Source organism: Haemorhous mexicanus, chromosome W, assembly GCF_027477595.1.
Source record: "Haemorhous mexicanus isolate bHaeMex1 chromosome W, bHaeMex1.pri, whole genome shotgun sequence".
In the NCBI taxonomy this organism is placed as follows: domain Eukaryota; kingdom Metazoa; phylum Chordata; class Aves; order Passeriformes; family Fringillidae; genus Haemorhous; species Haemorhous mexicanus.
Window position 1 is genome coordinate 5795411 of NC_082380.1, and position 22555 is coordinate 5817965.

General features: G+C 45.2%; 1 protein-coding gene across 28 annotated transcripts in view; it reads left to right on the top strand.

Annotated features, from left to right (window-relative positions):
* Positions 1-1959: 1959 nt before the first annotated feature.
* Positions 1960-22555, top strand: part of LOC132341420 (ceramide transfer protein-like) — a 218126-nt gene continuing 197530 nt past the window's right edge. For 26 of the 28 annotated variants that reach the window (XR_009490196.1, XR_009490188.1, XR_009490189.1 and 23 more), the window contains exons 1-2: positions 2116-2361; positions 5325-5459. Coding sequence is in view for 17 of the 28 variants with exons in the window: in XM_059872973.1 (XP_059728956.1) it covers positions 2266-2361; positions 5325-5459 (231 nt within the window). In the remaining 11 variants the exon portion in view is untranslated. Of the gene's footprint in view, positions 2362-5324; positions 5460-22555 lie in introns of all 28 variants that reach the window. The other 2 variants (XM_059872980.1, XM_059872983.1) reach the window with 2 other exon arrangements.

Consider the following 22555-nt stretch of genomic DNA (forward strand, 5'->3'; position numbering starts at 1 on the left):
TGTAACAAACCTGCTGCTTGAAGTTAGTAGAGACATTAAGACCTGTTTCAAAGATGTTAACACCCATACCCTCACCCATCGAATTTTTTGTAAAGACATTAGCACACATCTTCCCTATCATTACCATAACTGTTTTTGGGTCCCAAAGTGATGGAACTTTGTCACCACCTGCTGTTATCCATAGTTTTTCAAATTCTCTCTAAATTTCCTCTTCCCTTATAATTACTCTCATTGTTTTATCTGAAGACTGTGTGATCCTGGTACAGTCTTCAAGCTTGTATACTGGGGATTAGTTCTGACAGTCTGGTAATACTTAGGCCACCATCTCTTGTGCTGAAATAAATGATGGCATCAGATATACTTGAAGGTAAATGCAACCAGTTCTTGATGGCAGATCTAATTGCCAAATCAAGACTCAAGGTCCATGGCTTTCACACCAGCCTGGTCTGCCAAATTGATCAATCTGGAGATAGTATATCCTTTCAAGATGTCTACCTTCTGAAATGGTTTTAAAAGAGCCTTTTCAATCTGATGTAGCCAATCTTCCAGTTTTCCCAGTAAGTCTGGTTTTGATATTCCTACCCATGGATCAATGCAAAATCCCAGGTATTTCTCACTTAGCAGGATCAGTCATATTGAGGGGCAGGGCATTAATTGTCCCTGGTGGACAGTCACTGATAGTATGTGAGTCCTTGATACGCTTGATATAGAAGTCATAGCACTTCTCCCCTTGCATCCTGAGGCCTGTAAGATCACAAAATGCATTTAAGATTTCAATATTTCTCTTCATTCCTTCCCATGATCCACTTAACAAAACAAGGTCATCTGGAAAGGTCATAAATGTTAAATTTTTCTCACAACATTGGTAACCATATCCCTCCTCTTCAAGCTTCCACAGCAGAGGGTCCACAGCTAGGTTAAATAGAATCTGAGACATTGAATCACCGATTCCCCATCCAAATCCTGATGGGATCCGACTGCTCATCCCTCAGGTCAATATACGTCTTGATGTTACCATACATACTTGCAATCAAAGCAATAATATGATGGTCCACACCCTTTTGCCATGTCTGGGATGATACCAGAGAGCAACCAAAGATGAAACAGTTCCATTAACTGGAACTGGATCTATTTTAATAAGACCCCTCAAACTAAGATTCCTTTCACTGTGACCACGGCTTGGAATGCCAAGTTGTCCATTTGGCCAACTGATCAAAAAACACCAAGGCCCTTGAATGTTTCAGGTAATTCCCATCTCAACCTGAACACCATGTGCACCTTGTCAAGAGGGATACTGCATCTCAGGGATTCTACCACATCCAGGATATTGTTGACGCAGACAGATGATAGGGAGGAAGCAACCTATAACACTGTCTCTGGGCAGAAGTCAACTCAATTACCATGAAGGCATTCCAGCAGGACCACAAGGAGGTGTGACATCTGCAACTCTGCCCAGCTAGTAACTATGGTTGTGTCTTAAGTCATAGTTCCTCCGGCCAGAAAGGTTTGCCACACACCTCCCAAATCCTGATGGCTTGATATAGTGGACGGCAATACTATTTCTGTCAATCTAGAAAGTGAGCAGAGCCAGAGAAATGCTTTACCTTAGTAAAGAAAGGGTCCTTCTCCCTCACCCCCCCCAAAAAAAAAAAACAAAAAACAAAAAAAAAAACCAAAAAAAAGGCAAGCAAACATCGCCCTAAGCAGCACCACTGCCCTCGTCCGGCGGCAGAGAAAACAGAGCTCCCCACCTCATCGAGTTATGAAGGCGAAACCCACCGCTAGATTCGCAGAAACGACGAAGTCAAGATGACAGTCACCCGGCGACGGGAGAGAACCGCTGTAGCGGACTGCATCTCCAAGAGCCAATTGTAGCCAGCCTTACTGCTGAAAGAAAGAATACTACAACTCCCGGCAGCCACCGCGCGGCCCGGCTAGGGGACCTGGGCGGGAAGGCGAGGGGCGGAGCTAATAAATAGTGGCACAGAGCACTTGCCTTGTGTAAGATGGTGGTGGTTGCTACGCTCTAAGTGGGATGCGTGGCAGGCAGACACGTACTTGCCTCCTCGCCGCCTCTGTGTTGTGGTTTTAGCCGCGGATGGGGGCTGTGGAGCAATAGTGAGAGGGAAATCCAGGCTTGCGTGCCTCGGTGCCGGCCGGTTGCTGGTGGTACTACTCAAGAAGAGCCCGCTGCTCCCGTCCCTTCAGCAGGAGGAAGCTGAGGCTGCTGTGGGCGGGGATCGCTCGGTTCTTCCCTGCTCGGCTATGTCGGACAATCAGAGTTGGAATTCCTCTGGTTCCGAAGATGACCCCGAGACAGAGCTCGGGCTGCCTGTTGAGCTCTGTGGGGTACTCAGCAAGGTAAGCTGCGTTTCCTCCTCCCCGCAGCCTGTGCCTGACGGCCTCTCGCTTCCCTTTTCCGCGTCGCACTACAGTCCCCCTCCTACACCTTGGCCCTAACCCTAATTCTGAAGCTGGCTGAGGGCTGTCAGCCCCGGCTGCCTGTTTCCTCCCCACCTCGCTATTCTGGAGGATCTGGCTAAGGCTCCTGCGTCCCCCGGCGCCGGTGGAGGGGCCTGGTGGGGGCGTGGGAGGCGCCGTCATGGCCGATGCAGCCGCCACCTGATGGCGCGGAGCCTGTTAGGCAGCCGCTCCGGCGTCCAGCACAAACCCCCCGCGCCCCCTCCTTCAGCCGGAGGCACCACCACATCCCCCCTGGACCAGGGGAGGAGGCTCACGTCCTTATACTCGCATCTGCTTAGCGCCTGTCCGTCCTTCCCCCACCCCTCGCAACCTTCGAGAGGCGGCATAAGGGAGCAGTTTCTTGAGGAAGAGTCGCGGGTGCGGCTTCAGCCGCGGCTGGGGGAGGGGTTGGCGGCTGGGTGTCCCTGCTGCCCCCATATCGAGCCTGCTGGCTGTCTGGCCTAAGCTTCCGGAAAGAGGCCCGCGAGGGTGCAGCCAGGTACACGCGGGGAGGTGTCTCCCCCACTCCTTAGGCTGCTGGCCGAAGCTGACATCAGTCCTGGGTGTGGTCTGGAGCCGCGACATCACACATCCCTGCCCGGAAGCTTCCTAAAGGCAGGCGCTGCTCGTGGTCACTTCCTAGAAGCAGGCCCCAGCACGAATGGCACAATCTTTGGTCCAACTATCAAAACACCCCTTCAGGGGGAGATACAGGAGGTGGGGAGGAGTGGAAGAAAAATTACATTGAAGTTTATTTCCCCCTTTTAAAAATAAACATCACTTTTTGCTTTTATATCACTGAAAGTTAAATGACTTGCAAAAATGTGTTGGATGATACTGGGAAACTTAAGGAGTGTTTTAAAACTGAATATTGAATTACTAAGTTTGAAAGCAGATTTTTTTTAAAAACAGACAATACTTTCAGAATAATGTTGAAATATCTTTAGAATTAAAGCACTATGTTTTGAATTTCTTTCTTATGCAATAAGGCCAGACACAGACCTGTGTAGAAGGCACATATCATAGAGTACTGGAATTATAAGTAGGTCCTGGATGCTGAGAGGAGCTGTGATGGGGCTAGTACTTGTTGGAGACTGGTTACATGACAAAGGTCACATAGACATACTCTGGATAGCTGAGAAGTAGAAAAGTACCAGACCCAGCTGATCTGAGGCCCCGCACCTGTGAAGATGCTGTGGCCTTGAGTATAACTGTATTATGATAACAAAGATGCTGTAGCCGAGAGCAGAGCATGAGAAAAGAGAGATGTAAGTTGTAAAGAATGAGGAAGTAAGAATAACCAATAGATTGCTTAGCTTATAGAATATGCATGAGCTTATTATGTGTTGTGCTTAAATGTCTGATGCTCTAATCAATAAACGAAGCTTGCTGATTCTCATATTGAGCTGTCACCGAGCCTCCCTCACTGCGACAAGTACTCTTTTGCGAGGGACTCTGTGAACTCCTTCAGTCTTGAAAATGTTTCTAAGCCTAGAGATGGGAGGAACAGCTAGGAGGAAAGAAGGCCCTTGGCTCTCATCTGTAAAATCTTATAATCTAATAAGTCCTAGTGCTGTATTTTACTGGTGTAGCAGGTGAAGCCATGGCTTCTTCTGACATTCTGTAGCTTACATACATGCAAACGTTTCTGGATGACTGTGCTGAGTGTAGCTGATGCTGCCTTTTCTGTGAGAACATGGAATGGAATATGAATAGCCAAATATGGTGAAACCTGTTGCAATGAATATGCTTGAGGGACATTTACCTTTTACTAGTTGACGCCTCAGTGATACTTCAGACAAGCCAAATAAAACCAAATGGTAGCATACCAAGCTTTCTACTAAAGAAATAATTACTTTTAATAATTTAATGCGTATAATTACTTTTTAAATCAATAAAAGTAGGCTACAGTTCTCTGTGTATGCACTACTGTTTCAGTTCTGCCCTTTGGTAAAGAGCAAAGCTTTGGACGAAATGGAATAATTTGGTAAGAGAATCTTATTACAAGTTGTGAGACTGGAAGGATTGCTGGCTCTAAACATTTTGGGTGCATGTGTGGGGAAAGGGGCAGGTTGGGCCTTGCCTTTTGTGAGGCAATGCACTGCCCTCTACAACCCACTCCCCCGGGCCTGTATTCCAGCCCTGCAGTGGCTGCCAATCACTGGCATGCTGGAAGAAATGCCCCACACCCCACCCCTGGAGCCCCAGTCTAGCCCCTGATGACCAGAAGGACCCAGGAAAGCCAAAGGGTATTTAACCCAGAACATGAGGCAAGCACTTATTGACCCTACCTCCTCTTGGAATTTTTATCAGCTGAACACTGCTGGAACTAGGATTGATAGTTAGATTTCTTCTTTTCCATATCTCCTCTGTTTGATTTTAATTCCTTCTTCTCAGAGTTTTGAGTAACTTAAAATCAGACAGGTTTGGAGTTTGCTAAGTTTATGCTTTGTGGAATGTTTTATGTCAAATGCTGCTTTAAACTTTTGCCAAAGTTATGTGATTTTCTGAAGTTGCCAGTAAAGTTTCTCTTGTTGTTTTGAGCTCTTGAGAATATATTGTTGGTATTTCTCCCTTGCATCTAGCTCAGAGTACATGAAAAACTTTAAGCCCTTTTAACAGTCTGTTCGAGCAAATTTTCTGGGGCCTCACAGAAGTGTGTCCTACTGATCTCTAAAACTTTCAGAACTCCAGTGTGTTGGGCTTTTTTCCTATTGTATATCCTGCGTACAGTTTTATGGTGAATATAAATAAGGAACTTCGATGCGAAAGTGTCTTTCCTGAAGCCTGAGAAATATCAGCCAAAGTACTTTTAATTGTTGTCTTTTTATTAGCTGATCTTTGAATTTTTTTTTTTACAGTGGACCAATTACATTCATGGGTGGCAGGATCGATGGGTAGTTCTGAAAAGCAACACACTCAGTTACTACAAGTCTGAAGATGAAACAGAGTATGGCTGTAGAGGCTCTATCTGTTTGAGCAAGGCTGTGATTACAGTAAGTGCTATTTCAGTATTGACATGTTTTTGGGTGTTACATATTTGTAGGCTAATGTCTGGTGATAGTAAACATGGGTATGGCAAATAAATTCTTGTAGGTTGTTTAATATTAAGGTTAGTTATATTAGTGCAACACTGTGGAGCCAGGGAAAGAGGTTACTAATAAGAAAACAAGCTGGTTTTATCTGAGATTGCAATATGCAGCTTTTCATGTCTGTTATCTTGGAGGTTTCTGTGGGTAGGGATAGAGTTTGCTTCTGGAGGAGGTGAAGTTTTCCCAAGGGTCCGCCTAAGACCCTGGACCAACTTTGCAAAGGCGGCAGCATCCATCACAGTCTTTACTCTTCGCATTAGAAAGAGAGGGTAGTATTTCTTTGACTATACTTTCTGAACATAACTCTGTACAAAAATTGTAAAAGAAAATGTTGTGCTATGTATTTCCTTCTCTAAAGTGGGATGCTCTTTCTGCCTAATGTTAAAAGATCCGGCATTATGCTAGTAAGAATAAAGAGCCTACATATAAGTGAAATCTTATAAAGATGAACTTGCCTTAGAAGATAAAGAAGAAAAATATTTTTGTAGCTTTCAGAGGGTCATGGTTTGACGCTGGTGCAATGCCAGTGCCCCCATGAAAATATATTCTCCCTGGTGTCTACTGTGAGATGTGATCAGAAATAGAGCAAAGCAGGCTCCAGCTTAGGAATAAAGGGAAAAAAAAATTATTAACTTACAATATATAAAAGAAACACATGGAACTCAAAATTAAAACCTTCCAAAAACATTCCTCCTCCCCCCCACCAAATTTCCAATACATCACAGTAGGACAAAACCTTGGATTCTCAATTCAGTTACCATCCCTCAGATCACCAACTCTCAGTCCATCATCACCCTTCAGATAATCAATTCTCAGTTCATCAAGAAGAGAGGAGTCCCTCTTGTACCATAGGCTTCCCCTGGAAACACAGTTGAAACCTCTTGTGTTTCCATGTCACATGTGGCACCGCCCGGAGAACATTTGCCATTGTGACATCTTCCTTCCATGTCCGGTGCTCTCACCACTGCACATGGACCAGAGCTGCTTCTAGGGTTCCCCTTTTAAGGATGCTTTGCCCAGTTCCAAAAAAGCACAGTCTCTCACTTTCGGGACACCTGTCCCCCCCAAATTCACCCCCTGGGGCCGAGGGGTCTCGAGAACAGAGATCATCTTCACTGAAGATCGAGGGCACTAACCACCCTCCTCACCCATCATCTCTGTTCACGCACTCCTTCACATCACATCACTGCACTCTCTTAGTTCCAAGCCATTTCCTTCCCCTAAATGCAGTCTCCGTGTCACAGGAAAAATGGTTCTGTCCATGGCTATACAAGAAAAGTCCAGCCAAGGTCCACTCCATCATCTCCCACCTAGAATTTTTCTCAACTCTTCTGACATCTTTCACTTGCACGGACTTCCATCACACTTGCCCATTTCCTGATATCCCATCTCTATCTCTCTTCTCATTCAGATCCAGGAGGATGAGTATTTGTAAGGTTTCCATCATCCAAGAAAAGGGTTAAAACCTCGGGCTCTGCCTGCCCAGAACTCCCACGACTGCCCTGCGACTGCCCTGCCGGGAATGGGCACCTTCTCTTCTCGCCACATCCCCCCACTTCTCCTTCTTGGCCTGGCCATGCTGCCAGCACATTTACCTCCCTTCTCTGTCCAAGGCCCCGGCCTACCTCACCTGGCCGCATGGCTTCCCCTCCCCCGCCCAGCCCACAGCTGGGCAGGGGAGGTCTGACCTCTTTCACCCACCAGAACCAAGAGAGCTTCCCCCTGGGAGTTCTCTGCTTTTAACCCCCTGTGTTCTCAGAGGCGTATCCATGTCCTCAGTGGCCACACCAGGTGCCAATATTCAAATCTGAGCACCTATTGGTTTGACCACTAAACTCCCAAAAAACTCACTTCCTTTTCAAACCAGGACATTATATATATTAATTATGACTAATGCTTGCCAAAAAGCATGCTTTTCTGTGTTACTGTTAAATAGCCAGGTATTTGACTGGAGGAGGGGGGAGAAAGCTGGACTTGTGTAGCACATAACTTCCTAGAACAGTAATGTTAAATCTTAGTATTTATGTTCTGATTCTGCCAAATGTTTTGCTTTCAAACTGAGTTGAGGATGTGTCCTAGTTTAGGGCAAATTTGGGAGAGAATCCCCAAAAAGGGCTTCTCCAAAAAACAAACCCACACGCCCCTCCCCCAACCGGTTCAGGAAGAATTCCTCGGAGAGAAGTGGAAAGAACCTGTTTATTTTATAAGCACAGCACCCCCCAGCACACACAATGAACAGTACCGGATGACACCACTCTTCCACTGCTCTGACAAAGATGACAAATTCAGAAAAGTCTCTCCTGGGGGTTTGCTCTGTTATCAGTCCCTCCGGCGCTGAGGCAGCTGCTGCAGTCACAAGGTGTAAACTCTCTCTCCGTGTTCCAAATCCCAGTCCGGAGTAGTTGACAGGTCCAACGGGGTGGGGGGGAACAGTCCAGAAAGGAATTTGGACTGTTTAGCTAAATTAACTAATGGCGGGGGGGGAAAGAAAGCAAGAGCAAGCAAAGCAGAAGCGAAGCAGAAGCAAGAGCGAAAGCCAAAAGCCGGGGCAAAAAGCAAAAAGCAGCAACATGCACTGGTGCTATCTGGATGTCCCGCCGAGTGGCTGATAAGAGGCCAAAACAAAACCTTCACTCCACCAGTCTTAAAGGCACAGAACATAATATCCAGCATAAATTACACACACACGAATGGGGATAACAGTCACCCTAGGACATTCCACCCCTTATCCCCATATCGTCAAACAATTTCCTCCTATCTCATGTCTATACAGTTTAGTGTACAGACAATGGCAATAACATAGCAAACGATATTTGCATATCACTTTCACCCCACAATCAGATCTCCCTGAGGTACGCATCGTGTTGTTCCATCTCTCTGCATTACCCACCATGTGCAGCCTGGTCCCTGAGCAAAGACAACTCCACGGATGGGTTTGTCTGTACTCGAGGCAGAATTGATCCACACTGTCCTCCCTAACAGACCTCTGACATGTACCACTGGGACTTTATCTCCATCTATTATATTCAGGTACTCAGACTGGGCAGGACCTGCTCGGTTAGTGGAACCTTGGGTGTTGACCAACCAGGTAGCCTTTGCTAAATGCTGCTCCCAATTTTTGAAGGATCCCCCACCCAAGGCTTTCAGCTGGGTTTTCAGTAGCCCATTGTACCTCTCTACTTTCCCTGCAGCTGGTGCATGGTAGGGGATATGGTAGACCCACTCAATGCCATGCTCTCTAGCCCAGGTGTTGATAAGGCTGTTCTTGAAATGAGTCCCATTGTCTGACTCAATCCTCTCAGGGGTTCCATGTCTCCACAGGACTTGCTTTTCAAGGCCCAGGATGGTGTTCCGGGCAGTAGCATGAGACACAGGGTAGGTTTCCAGCCATCCCGTGGTGGCTTCTACCATGGTCAGCACGTAGCGCTTGCCTTGGCGTGTCTGGGGCAGTGTGATGTAGTCGATCTGCCAGGCCTCCCCATACCTGTACTTGGACCACCGCCCACCATACCACAGGGGCTTCACTCGCTTGGCTTGCTTGATGGCAGCACATGTCTCACAGTCGTGGATAACCTGAGAAATACTGTCCATGGTTAGATCCACCCCTCGGTCTCGTGCCCACTTATAGGTGGCATCTCTACCCTGATGACCTGAGGCATCATGGGCCCACCGAGCTAGGAATAACTCTCCCTTGTGTTCCCAATCTAAGTCTGTCTTTGACACCTCTATCCTTGCAGCCTGGTCTACCTGCTCATTGTGTTGGTGCTCCTCATTAGCTCTGCTCTTGGGGACATGGGCATCTACATGGCGGACCTTCACAGGTAGCTTCCCTACCCTAGCAGCGATGTCTTTCCACTCATCAGCAGCCCAAATTGGTTTTCCCCTACACTGCCAATTGGCCTCTTTCCATCTCTCCAGCCATCCCCACAGAGCATTAGCTACCATCCATGAATCAGTGTAAAGATAGAGCCTTGGCCATTTCTCTCTCTCAGCAATGTCCAGGGCCAGCTGAACAGCTTTGAGTTCAGCGAGTTGGCTCGATCCACCTTCTCCTTCGGTAGCTTGAGCAACCTGTCGTGTGGGGCTCCACACGGCTGCTTTCCACTTCCGGTTCATCCCTACAATGCGACAGGAACCGTCCGTGAAAAGAGCATAACGTGTTTCCTCTGGTGGCAGCTGGTTATACGGAGGAGCCTCTTCAGCCCGTGTCGCTGGTTCTGGTTCTTCATCTGTGACACCGAAATTCTCACCTTCGGGCCAATTTGTAATTATCTCCAAAATCCCAGGGCGATTCAGTTTACCTATACGGGCGCGCTGAGTGATAAGGGCAATCCACTTGCTCCATGTAGCGTCAGTGGCATGGTGAGTGGAAGGAACCTTGCCTTTGAACATCCACCCCAGCACCGGCAGTCGGGGTGCCAGGAGGAGTTGTGCTTCCGTGCCAATCACCTCTGAGGCAGCTTGGACTCCTTCATAGGCAGCCAAGATTTCTTTCTCAGTCGGAGTATAGTTGGTTTCGGACCCTCTGTAGCTTCGACTCCAAAATCCTAGTGGCCGACCCCGAGTCTCCCCAGGCACCTTCTGCCAAAGGCTCCAGGACAAGCCATGGTTCCCGGCTGCAGAGTAGAGCATATTCTTCACCTCTGGTCCTGTCCTGACTGGGCCAAGGGCAACTGCATGGGCAATTTCCTGCTTGATCTGGGCAAAAGCTTGTTGTTGCTCAGGGCCCCAGTGGAAATTGTTCTTCTTGCCGGTGACCAGATAAAGAGGGCTCACGATCTGACTGTACTCAGGAATGTGCATTCTCCAAAAGCCTATGGCACCTAGGAACGCTTGCGTTTCCTTCTTATTGGTCGGTGGAGACATAGCTGTGATCTTGTTAATGACATCGGTAGGAATCTGACGCCGTCCATCCTGCCACTTCACACCTAGGAACTGAATCTCACGAGCTGGTCCCTTTACTTTACTCTTTTTAATGGCAAAACCAGCTCCCAGGAGGATTTGGATGATTTTTTGTCCTTTTTCAAACACTTCTGTGGCTGTGTTCCCCCACACAATGATGTCATCAATATACTGGAGGTGTTCTGGAGCCTCACCCTTTTCCAGTGCAGTCTGGATCAGTCCATGGCAGATGGTGGGACTGTGCTTCCACCCCTGGGGCAATCGGTTCCAGGTATACTGCACTCCCCTCCAGGTGAAAGCAAACTGAGGCCTGCATTCTGCTGCCAAAGGAATGGAGAAAAATGCATTGGCAATGTCAATAGTGGCATACCACTTCGCTGCCTTGGACTCTAGCTCGTACTGGAGTTCCAGCATGTCTGGCACAGCAGCGCTCAGTGGTGGAGTCACTTCATTCAATGCACGGTAGTCCACTGTCAATCTCCATTCTCCTTCAGATTTACGCACAGGCCAAATGGGGCTGTTGAAGGGTGAGTGGGTTTTGCTGACCACCCCTTGGCTCTCCAGCTCTCGGATCATCTTATGGATGGGGATCACAGCATCTCGAGTGGTTCTATACTGCCGTCGATGCACTGTGGAAGTGGCAACTGGCACCTGTTGCTCTTCTCCCTTCAGAAGTCCTACTGCAGATGGATTCTCGGACAGTCCAGGCAAAGTATTCAATTGCTGGACACCCTCTGATACCACAGCTGCTATCCCAAATGCCCACCTGAGTCCTTTTGGGTCCTTGAAATACCCACTTCGAAGGTAATCTATGCCCAAAATACATGGGGCCTCGGGGCCAGTCACAATAGGGTGTTTCTTCCACTCATTTCCCGTCAGGCTTACATCCGCTTCCACCAAAGTGAAATCCTGGGATCCCCCTGTCACGCCGGCAATAGAAACAGACTCTGTCCCCACATGTCTCGATGGGATTAATGTACATTGAGCACCAGTGTCAACCAAAGCTTTATACTCCTGTGGTTCCGATGTGCCAGGCCAACGAATCCACACAGACCAGAAAACACGATTTTCCCTAGCCTCTACCTGGCTAGAGGCAGGGCCCCTCTAAGCCTGGTCATGCTTCTTTGCCTGGGCATATGTCTTGGATGTTCCTTCAAGGGGATCGGACATGTCATCATCATCATCGTATCTGGCAGTTCGGCTACGGGCAACTGGAGCTGCTTCCCTTTTGGTGGAGCTCCCTCTCTGAGTCCTGCCTTCCTTCAATTCACGTACCCGTCGTGCCAGAGCAGCAGTAGATTTCCCATCCCATCTCCTCATGTTCTCTCCACTATCACGCAGGAAAAACCATAGCTCAGCTCGTGGGGTGTACCTTCTCTCTCCATCTGGGGAACGTCTGTATTGGGCACTAGGACCTCTGATCTGTACTGCTGAGATTCGGAGAAGGTCTTCCTTAATCTCCTCTCTGAGCTTCTTGTGATTCTCCTCTATCTTATCCTCTAACTTCTGCAGACGTGTTTCCACTGCTGCGATTCTGGCATGTGTTGGGCCATGCACAGCATCTGCATATGCTCGGAGCTTCTTTGCCATATCCAGCACAGTCTCATCCCTCTCATCCCGCTTCATTATGGCTAAAGCAGAAGCATATTCATGTGGCCCGAGTCGTACAAGTTTCCGCCACATCACAGACGTGCATGGTACTAAGTCTGGGTTCCTAGTTGTTACGTCATCTGAGAAGATAATCTCTGCCACTGCCATTTCCCTCAAGCGTTGGATCCCTTGCTCTATGGTCTTCCACTGGGTCTGCTGCATATAAAGATCATCTGCACACAGGTATCTTTGTGCAACACTATCCAAGACCCGTGCCCAGAGGCTGTGAGGATTAACCCCCCTCATCATTCCTTGGTCGATGACAGGATCATGTGACAGGGATCCCAAATGCCTGGCTTCAGTGCCATCCAGAATTGTGGCCTCACCTGCAGCATCCCAGAGACGGACTAACCAACTAATTATGGATTCATCAGGCCGCCGGGTGTAATCTTTCCTTAGGCCACGGAGGTCCTTCAGGGAAAAGGACTCCATATTGGCTTCTGATCTGGCACCTGCTGCTTTGACTTCTGATTTTACATCAGGAGGTGTTGAGGGTCCTTCTCCTGCATCATCATCATCATCATCCACTGGTCGATTGGTCTTGCCTGTGCATTTTCCACTCCTGGTGCTAGTAGCAACAGCCATTGGTTTAGCTGCTGGCTTAGGCTCACTATCTAGCTTGGCTGCTGGCTTTGAGCCTGGGGTGCTGGCTGCAGCCTGAGTGACCGGGATAGCTGCTGATTTATCTCCCTGCCCCCCTGCCTCTGTCTGCTGCCCAACCGTATCTAGCAACGCGCGATAAGCATATGCCAAGGCCCAGCTCACTGCAACGATCTTTTTCTCCTTAGGGTCATCCTGGTACTTCTCTTTCAGATATTTCCCCACCTCAGCTGGGTTCTGAATTTGTTCATGGGGAAAGTCCCAGACTATAGGCTCAGAGAATTCCTTCAGGATTTGGCCCATATTCTCCCATTTCCCACACCACTTAGGATTTTCCACACCTGGGTCTATTCCTGAGTCAGGGATCTCATCAGCCCGTCTAGAAATCTCAGCCCTCATTCTAGAGATGCAGCAGACTATGTAGAGGAAGCTTACCAGATTGAGTACCAGAAAGATGGTCTCTTTAACATTCAGGGGAAACTGAACATCCTCCAATAGTGATGTAACAGATTCAGAAGAGAAGAAGGAAAGCAAAGGCTGAAAAGCCTCACCCCCTGCTCCTCCTCTAACCAACTGGATGCATAACCATAACCATGAACCATTCACACCTGGAGCAGACCCCAACATGTTTATAAACTTCTTACAAGCTATTACCACCAAGCCCAGCAGGATAGCTATTCTGGTCACTGCCCCTCTGCTGTAAAAGCTACGTATTAGGGACAATACAAGAGCTATTTCTGGATAAGAAAATAAACCCAGGGACCATAGAGGTATAAAGATCTCAAAAAACCCTAGGGACCAGAAATGCAGGCAAGCCTTCACCCCAATAGACATTATAAATTCAAAAAACATGTCTATTAACTGCTTTATACTAACACAGAATAATGGTAACCAAAATACACTCAAAACAGGGTTTTTCCACTCTCTCTCGAGCCCCACGCTCTGGGCGCCAAAATTTGTCCTAGTTTAGGGCAAATTTGGGAGAGAATCCCCAAAAAGGGCTTCTCCAAAAAACAAACCCACACGCCCCTCCCCCAACCGGTTCAGGAAGAATTCCTCGGAGAGAAGTGGAAAGAACCTGTTTATTTTATAAGCACAGCACCCCCCAGCACAAACAATGAACAGTACCGGATGACACCACTCTTCCACTGCTCTGACAAAGATGACAAATTCAGAAAAGTCTCTCCTGGGGGTTTGCTCTGTTATCAGTCCCTCCGGCGCTGAGGCAGCTGCTGCAGTCACAAGGTGTAAACTCTCTCTCCGTGTTCCAAATCCCAGTCCGGAGTAGTTGACAGGTCCAACGGGGTGGGGGGGGAACAGTCCAGAAAGGAATTTGGACTGTTTAGCTAAATTAACTAATGGCGGGGGGGGAAAGAAAGCAAGAGCAAGCAAAGCAGAAGCGAAGCAGAAGCAAGAGCGAAAGCCAAAAGCCGGGGCAAAAAGCAAAAAGCAGCAACATGCACTGGTGCTATCTGGATGTCCCGCCGAGTGGCTGATAAGAGGCCAAAACAAAACCTTCACTCCACCAGTCTTAAAGGCACAGAACATAATATCCAGCATAAATTACACACACACGAATGGGGATAACAGTCACCCTAGGACAGGATGACAAATAAGAAGTTCCCTTTACTAATATTCAGCTTAAAAATAGGTGGTTTTTTTTTTTTTAAACACAGTTGGATTTGGAAAAAAAAGACTGGACTGATTGCATCAACTTTATATATTTTGGGAAAAAGATTGTGAAGAAAATACAGATTTTTGCATTTAGATGTCTGACAGGTATTGTAGTCATCTGAAAATTAAAATAGATTTCCTGATTTCTTTCAAAGCTCTTTTTAAAGCTGCTTAAACTTTTAAACTTGCTCAAAATTTCATTTTTTTCAGGAATTTATGGTGCACAGCAGCAGCATCTTGAAGTGCTCATTTAAGTGTATTTCTGGTAGTCTGTAGAGGTACTAGTCTCTGATCAGGACTTTCAAAAAGGTGTTTTATTCACTAGTAAGAGGCATAACATGCCAACCAGGCAGAGACAGGAAGGTGGTGGCAGGGAGGTAGGTCAAGAGATGTCTGGAAATGTGCTGTAGAGTACATCTCAGCAGCTTGAATTCCAGTTCTGGTGGTGGAGAATATAGTAATGCTGATATTGTTTTGGGAATCTTTTGGTATACTGTGCTTTGGGAAGGGAAGTTGGTGAGCTCCTTTTCTTATGACTAGGAAGTGTGTAACACAAACTTCTTGCAGATAGTTTTTTTCCTCTCTTCTATCTGGCATTTGTTGCATCTGGTAACTTGGTGTTGAATTGTTGACTCACCCCCTTTCCCCCAGTTCTGGAGCTTCTTGAGTATATTGAGAAAGAATAAAAAGTATTTCTCAAAATTATTCTGATATTTTAGTTGTTTCATTTTCATTCAGAATCATGTTTGGTGATTGGTATTTGATAGCTTAATTGCTTGTAGTTTGAAATGGCACATTTAAAACCTGGTAAACTGCTGTTAATTATTTCTAGTTGCAGTTAGTAATTGCTATGTAAGTATTAAAGGTTCAGGAATGCTATTAGGTCATGTGCCGCTAGGATAGAGAAATTTACTTTTTCAGAATGAATGCTTCTGGTTTGATAGTTTGGTAGCAAATTAAATTTTTTTAAAACCTGTTTTCTATAATAGAAAATAAATTATGATAATTGTTTAGTCTTCCTGTAGTTGATAGCTAATCTTTATTTTCATGTCCTTGTAATGTCTTAATATAAGCTTACTAACATGTATCTAAATGCATAGGAGAATACCAGTAGTTGATAAAATGTGTAGATAATAATGAAAAGCTATCTTTGTTATCAGTGGAACTTATTTGTTACTGTATGTTTTGTGATGACTTTGGTAGAGAAGTTGGGTTTTTTACTGACTTAATGTTCAGTAGCATTGATCTGATGTAAATGGGATCCTCATCTTGAATGTTTGTCGACAGTCTTTCACTATACTGTAAATATAGTTTTCCTTGATCTTGCTAATCCAGTCAGACATAGTAACTACCTATCTCCTAACCTTCTGTATTGCAGGAAATTTTCCTTAAGTACAAAGCAGGGTATGAGTGGTATGAAATGGTGTTGATGACTGTAGTGTTTCCTTGTAGGAGAGGGAGGGGACTGAATTCTCTTGAAGCCTTCTTTAAGGTGCTCAGATTAGGTATGCCCATTTGTCTGATGGGAGATGTAATGATTTTCTGTGTGTAATTAATGCTACTAGTAGTATAGAATGTCCATGTTTCATTGATGTATAAGCATACATTTGAAAAACTGCTCTCATTGTGTAGTCTTACTGTACTTTCAGCAATTAAAATAAGCCTTATGATAACTCATAAAATTAGGAGACGTGAATGCTGCATTTGGAAATCCACAGATTCCTGTGACAATAGTCTTTAATTGAATGGAAAATGTGGGGTCTGGTTGGACTATATTAACCACTGTGACCGAGAAGCTGATTTCTCTGTAATAGAGGACTAAAGGATTGTAACACGCCAGAACATCTAAATGTAAGGGGGTAAACTGAGGTTCCTTTACTTTGGGTCGGTGCACAGAAGAAATACCAACCAGATAGTCTCAAGAGGTCAAAATTGCACAAAAGTTTACGGGTAAAATATAGAAATCAAGGAAGTTTGGCAAAGGATTTAATACAACATCCAATTCAACATAAAACACTTATCATAGCATTAACTTAGCCCATTTAACTTAGCAACTTTTAAACTGTTTATTGTTACGTTACCATGAAAAGAGAATTAGAAGGAGAAGAAAGAGAGAAAGACAAAAAAGATATAGAAAAACACACATCTAGCTACCAACTCCTGGGTTCCAGTGTGGATTCCAAGAGGAGGCAGGGTCAGGCACATGGTCACATCATGGTCAGCCTTTTAAATCCCAAGGCCTCCATGGACCCTCCTCTCAGGTGGGACTTCTGGTCATTCAGCCACTCAGGAGCTGGGTTAGGGCAGAGTGTAGCACTGCCCCAGTGTACCCTGATTGACAGACACTGTGGGACTGGGATGCTGGTTCTATGCCTGGGGAGTGGAGCATTTCACTGCCTTGCCAAAGCAAGGTCTGACCTGTCCCTTCCATCACACACACGTACATCCCAAAATGTCTCGAGACATCAATTTTTTCCAGTCTCTGACAAGGATGAATATTCTATACTCACTGGATTGCATTAAATAATGAACTCTCAAGAACTAGCCATGTGAATTAACTTATGAAAGAAAGCACTGAAAGTCCATATATTATGCTGTGTTGTGTTTTACATTATCTGGCTAAAAGCCTCAAAGGTGTTTAATTAGTTTATAACAGAGAGGAGGCTTGAACTCAAGTTGAAAGTTCTGCTGTGATCAAGGGATGAGAAGGAATTATGGGTATTATTAAAAAGTTGATATATGCACAGATTCAAGTTTTGTTCTATTAGTCTAGCTTGGACACACTAAATTAGTGCTGCAGTTGGGTGAAAGGTTTTATTAAAAAAGCTAAGCTGTAAATCCATGCCCTGAGCAGAAGTACCATAGCAATAAATTTGTAATACTTGCTAATTGCATGTGGAAGTATTGCTTCCAATTGTCAGAGGTTGGAAAACTTTGTTTTAGTATGAGAGCACTTCATTAAACAATTGATTTCCTCTAACTTGATGAAGTACTTTCTCAGCCTTAATTGCTGCTAAAAAGACAACTTGAGTAAATTAAAATATAGAATACAAGCCCTAACTAGATAGGGGTGTATTTAAAACACAAGGCTTTGGTGTGAGCTTTAAATAATTTAATAGTTACATCCAGATTGGTAGAAAATCTTGGTTAAATGGGAGAGAAATCTGAATGGCCATGGTAGGCAGTGCATCCAAAAAAACATTGCAGAGGCACATGTGGTCAAGAATGCTTATTCATATGTGAAAGGCCTGAGGTGATTGTATTCTGGAGTGGAAAATGCCAAAGAGCAATAGAAGAGTGAGGGAGAGAAAGATTTGATGCCTAGGAGATGAGATGGGGCTGCTGTTGGTGAGACTGGCAGAAATTGTTTGCAACGTGGGATTCTCCTGGACAATAATTTGTAGCATTCACATACTCAGTACAAATTTGTATATGAATATTACAGTCTGAGTTATCTGAACCAGCAGTGGCTGGGTTGATGTTCAGAGTGAAGATGTCAGAATATTGTCCTGTATTTATCAAAATACTGTATGAGGTACTAATATCCTTGGCAAGCAAAATGCAAATATTTCTCTGGGTGAAAAACTGGAACATTTCTTAGTATGTATTGAAGAAATTAGGTCAGAAGTGGAAAAGTACACATTCAGATCAGTTTAAATGAGACTGTTAATCATTATGGAGTTCTTTGTCATAATATGACCAGTATGGGTGAAAAAATCAGTAATTTATGAAAGTATTAAATAACAAAATATTTTTGCATTATGTAATATTGCTAAAATATTCAGCTTTAGTACTTGAATATAATCATATCATATAATGATGGAATATCCTGAGTTGGAAGGGACCCATCGGGATCATCAAGTCCAATTTCTGGCCCTTTACAGGACATCCCAAGAGTCACACCATGTGCCTAAGAGTGTTTTCCAAAAGCTTCTTGAACTCTTTCAGACTTGGTGCTGTGACCACTTGCTTGGGGACCCTGTTCCAGTGCCCAACCATCCTTTGGGTGAAGAATCTTTTTCTAATATCCAACCTCAACCTCCCCTGACACAACTTCATGCCATTCCCTCGGGTCCTGTCGCTGGTCACCAGAGAGGAGATCAGTGTCTGCCCCTCCTCCTCCCCTCACAAGGAAGTTGTAGACTGCAATGAGGTCTCCCCTCAGTCTCCTGGCTGAACAGACCAAGTAACCTCAGTTCCTCCTTTAGACATGAACTTCAGTTGCTTCTTTTGCCATGTTCCTCCTGAATTGTAATCAATGTTGTTTAGATCAAATCTTCTAGCATACTTCAGCTACTTAGTCTGTTTGCCATGTCTTTCCACTTAGTTGAAATCTACTGTTCTCCAGTTAAGAGGACCAGTTAAACAGAACTTGCTACTCCATGTCTCCAGATGCTAAGAACTCAGATTGCATTGTGACTAGAGTCTAATAAAGTCTTAAAAGTTTAAATTGCAGAAGAAAAGTTGTTTCACAATTAAATATGTATACATATATAGACTGACATCAGGTCAGTTTTAAACAATGAAAGCTTTTAGGCTGACATTTGTTAGCAGTATACCTTGTGCTTATAATTAGCTCTTACAGGTTGTTAATTATCATTATACATTAGTTATTATACACTAACCATTATCATTACATATTCAAAGCAGTCAGTCTTTAACGCTTTTATCCTAAATAAGCTGCAATATGCAGTACCATGGAGCAAATGCCATATAGCTAGCTTGATAATGGTCTTGATGGTCCTAGTTGTTGAGGTCGAGGTAGCCTGATGGGAGGATGTGACACAAACAGGATGGGGACAGTAGTGGTAGCACTACATTTATAAAAATGCTTATACAGTTGTACTGTATCAAGTTGCTTATGTTTGGATTCAAAGCAAGCTAGTCTTTGTCTGTTTAGTATGCTGCTGTGTGCAACCAGTCTCTGTTCTAGCTGCAGCTCCCCTGCTTTCATAGAATGGGAACTTTCCATTCCCACTACTGTGAGTCTGAGTCCTGAGTGCTGTACTCTTTCTGACAGCTCAGCATAGAATTTCAAAGCATGACTTTGCTCTTATGGTAGAGTATCCTCCTGAGTGTTGCCTTGTGGTTTTCTTGTGAAATCCATATTGGACTGTTGGTGTACGTACAGCTTTTGGATCTTTCATGGTATACTGCAGTACACAGTATGAGATACAACAAAGACAGCTAATTGATACACAGATAGTGATTTTGGGGGTGAAGCAGTCTATGGGATTCCTGTTCTTGTATTTGTCCTAGTAAAACTAAAATAAGTGATACATGGAGTTTCTGCATTCTCTAAAGTTGATATGAAGCTGTCTTGATTCCTGCCCGATTAATAACTCTAACTTCTTCCTTTATATGATGGGATTCCTAATGAGTTTAACTTGGCAATTTCACATAAATTCTTAGCAGTTGTTTCTCCAGGTGGTATAATTAAGAATTTTTTTTCCCTCTATGGCTAATATATGCTGCTGGCAGATATTGTAAATATTTTGCTCCTAATGGATACCTGAGAAGCATCATTTGCATTTTTCTGCAGTTCTCTGGTTTAATTCGTACCAAGGTGACAACATGCATACTTCCATTTTCAGTATTTCATATAATGAAATGGTTTAAGTAGGAAGGGACCTTAAAGATCATCAAATTCCAACCCCCCTGCAAAGGGCAGGGACACCTTCCACTAGACCAAGTTGCTCAAATATCCTGGTTTAAGGCAAATTTGGGAGAAAACCTCCAAAAGGGGCCCCCTCAGAAAGCAAACCCACATGGCCCCTCCCCCCAACCAGTTTGGGAAGAATTTCCTCGGGAGAAGTGGAAAAAACCTGTTTATTTAACACGCAAAGCACTCCCCAGCACACAAAATGAACAATACCAGATGACAAAACTCATTCGCTGCTCTGAAAAGATGACAAATACAGAAAGTCTCTCCTGGGAGTGGTTGCTCTGTTATCAGTCCCTCCGGCACTGGGAAAGGCTGCTGCCCAGAGTAGGCCCCGGCAGGTCACAAAGTGCAAGCTCTCGGTGTTTCCCCGGATCCCAGTCCGGAGCAGGTTCGAATGGTTCCAAGAAAAGGGAAAACAAAACAGTCCAGGGAAAACTTGGACTACCTCAGCTAGCTAAACTAACTAACTAGCAAAAGGAGCGCTGTGTTCTGTCCCGTCTGTGCCCAGACACCACAGTGTTCCAGCAGACTGTGAAGGAGTGAGTGAAGATGATAACAAAACTCCATGCTTCTTCTTCTCCCTGCCTTTGCTCTCAGAGCCAGTCTTGAAGGCACAGAGTATAATATCCAACATAAACAGAACACACGATTGGGGATACAAGCATCATAACATCATCCTAGGACATTAAGTAATTCCTGGAGTTGTTGACAGATAGTTATCACTAAACAAAAGTTATGCCTTTAATAAAGCTGAGGGTTCTTCAGACTGTGTTCAAACAGTACAGGCCCATTGGTTATATCCTCATTTCTTGTAGTGTGTATTTGTGAGTGACCATGACACGGACTCAGACCAGCAGGGAATCTGAATCGTTTATTCAAAGAAACTAGATGATTTTATACCTTTTTTCAAGGCACAGTATTTCCTTACAGGGTAATTCTCACTATGTGACCTATTCCATGTTGCCATGTCAGCAACGTGCTTTCTAAATGTCCTTCTATGGGATGATCACGTGCTGTTCACCCATCTGTTAGCTTCTGGCAGGCTCCTCTCCCACGGGGGTCTTCTGCATGTCAACTCATCCCCCCAAGGTCAGGTGGAGACAAGCCTCTCTGTGCTGCCATGTGCTTCTCTGTGCTGCCATGTGCTTCTGCTGGTGGGTCCCACAGCCCGCAGCTAAACTCCATCCCAGCTCTTCACACAACTCCCTCTTTTTTGTTTTATACAAACAAGAATCATGAAACAAAACACTAATATTAAAACGTTTGGCCCACCGCCCAAACCAAACAAGCTCCATTCCTCACAAAAGCAGTATCCTTCCTATGAACAGGGGAATACATGAAAACACCCAATAACTGGTAACTGCACAGATCTCCTTCCTATGAATGGAGACAATGATTAAACAGATAGAACCTTGAGAAACAACTTAAAATTGTCTAAAACCTTTACCATCACCTGAAGCAGCAAGCTGTCGGGGGGAAGCTTGTCTTCCCCCTTTTGCCCGGCAAGCAACCAGCACACTGCTTGCAGCAGAAGCACTCTCGGGTCTCACCCGAGACAGCGCCTAGGGATACAGCTCCACACTATTGTGAAGGCAGCTCCCTGCATCGGACGGAGCTCGCAGCAACAGCCAACAGAAAGAAAGAGAGCTGACTCCGGCCGAGGGTATAATCAGGCTTTACTGGCTCTAATAAATTTTCCCGGTTGGAGCCCCGACCCCAGAAATGCAGCAGCTTTTAAGGGGGCAGGGGAAACAGGGGAGGAAACTACCTCTGGACGAATGGGAAACCAGAGGGGAGTGGGATGCAGGGATTGACATTAGGGACAGACCAACGGGAATACATCAAGGGAGGGGTCCTGGTTCCTGATCCAATCACTCGACGCTCCAGCTAGAAGTTTCTAGAGGGAAGGGAGGGAGTGCCAAGTGACAGACAGGGCACCAGGGAGGGATCAAAGGAAAGATTCATAAGGCTGGGGGGGGAGCAGGGATGACAGGCAGTGGGGAGGAGGGCAGAATGAACCAGGCTTGAACCATTGCAACTATGGGGGGGAAACAGGACAATCCAACATACAAACTGAGAGGGGAACAGAACAACCTAACACAACACAACAATCACCCAGAGTCTGCAATTGCTGGGGAGTCCCATTTCACAGTGAAGACTTGGAAAGCCTTTCCCAGGAAAAACTTCCAAGTTTACCTTGAAAGAGGGTCCAGCTTTTATAAGACCAGATGGGCAAATCAAAGTGACTTGATTATACTTTTAGTGCAGAAACACCTGGGTCTGATGGTATAATCCCCCGTCAGCCAGGGCTAGGGCTTGGCCGGAGCCTCAAGCCTTGACTGAGAGGGCTTCTCTAAAATACCTACAAAATTGCCAAAAAACTTTATTAGTTGAAAAGGTATCAATCGTAACACGAATGTATTTCAATTTACCAAACTCAGGGATATGTGTAACATCGATCTGCCAGATTTCTAGAGCTTGAAGTCCTTGGGGATTAACTCTGAGGGCA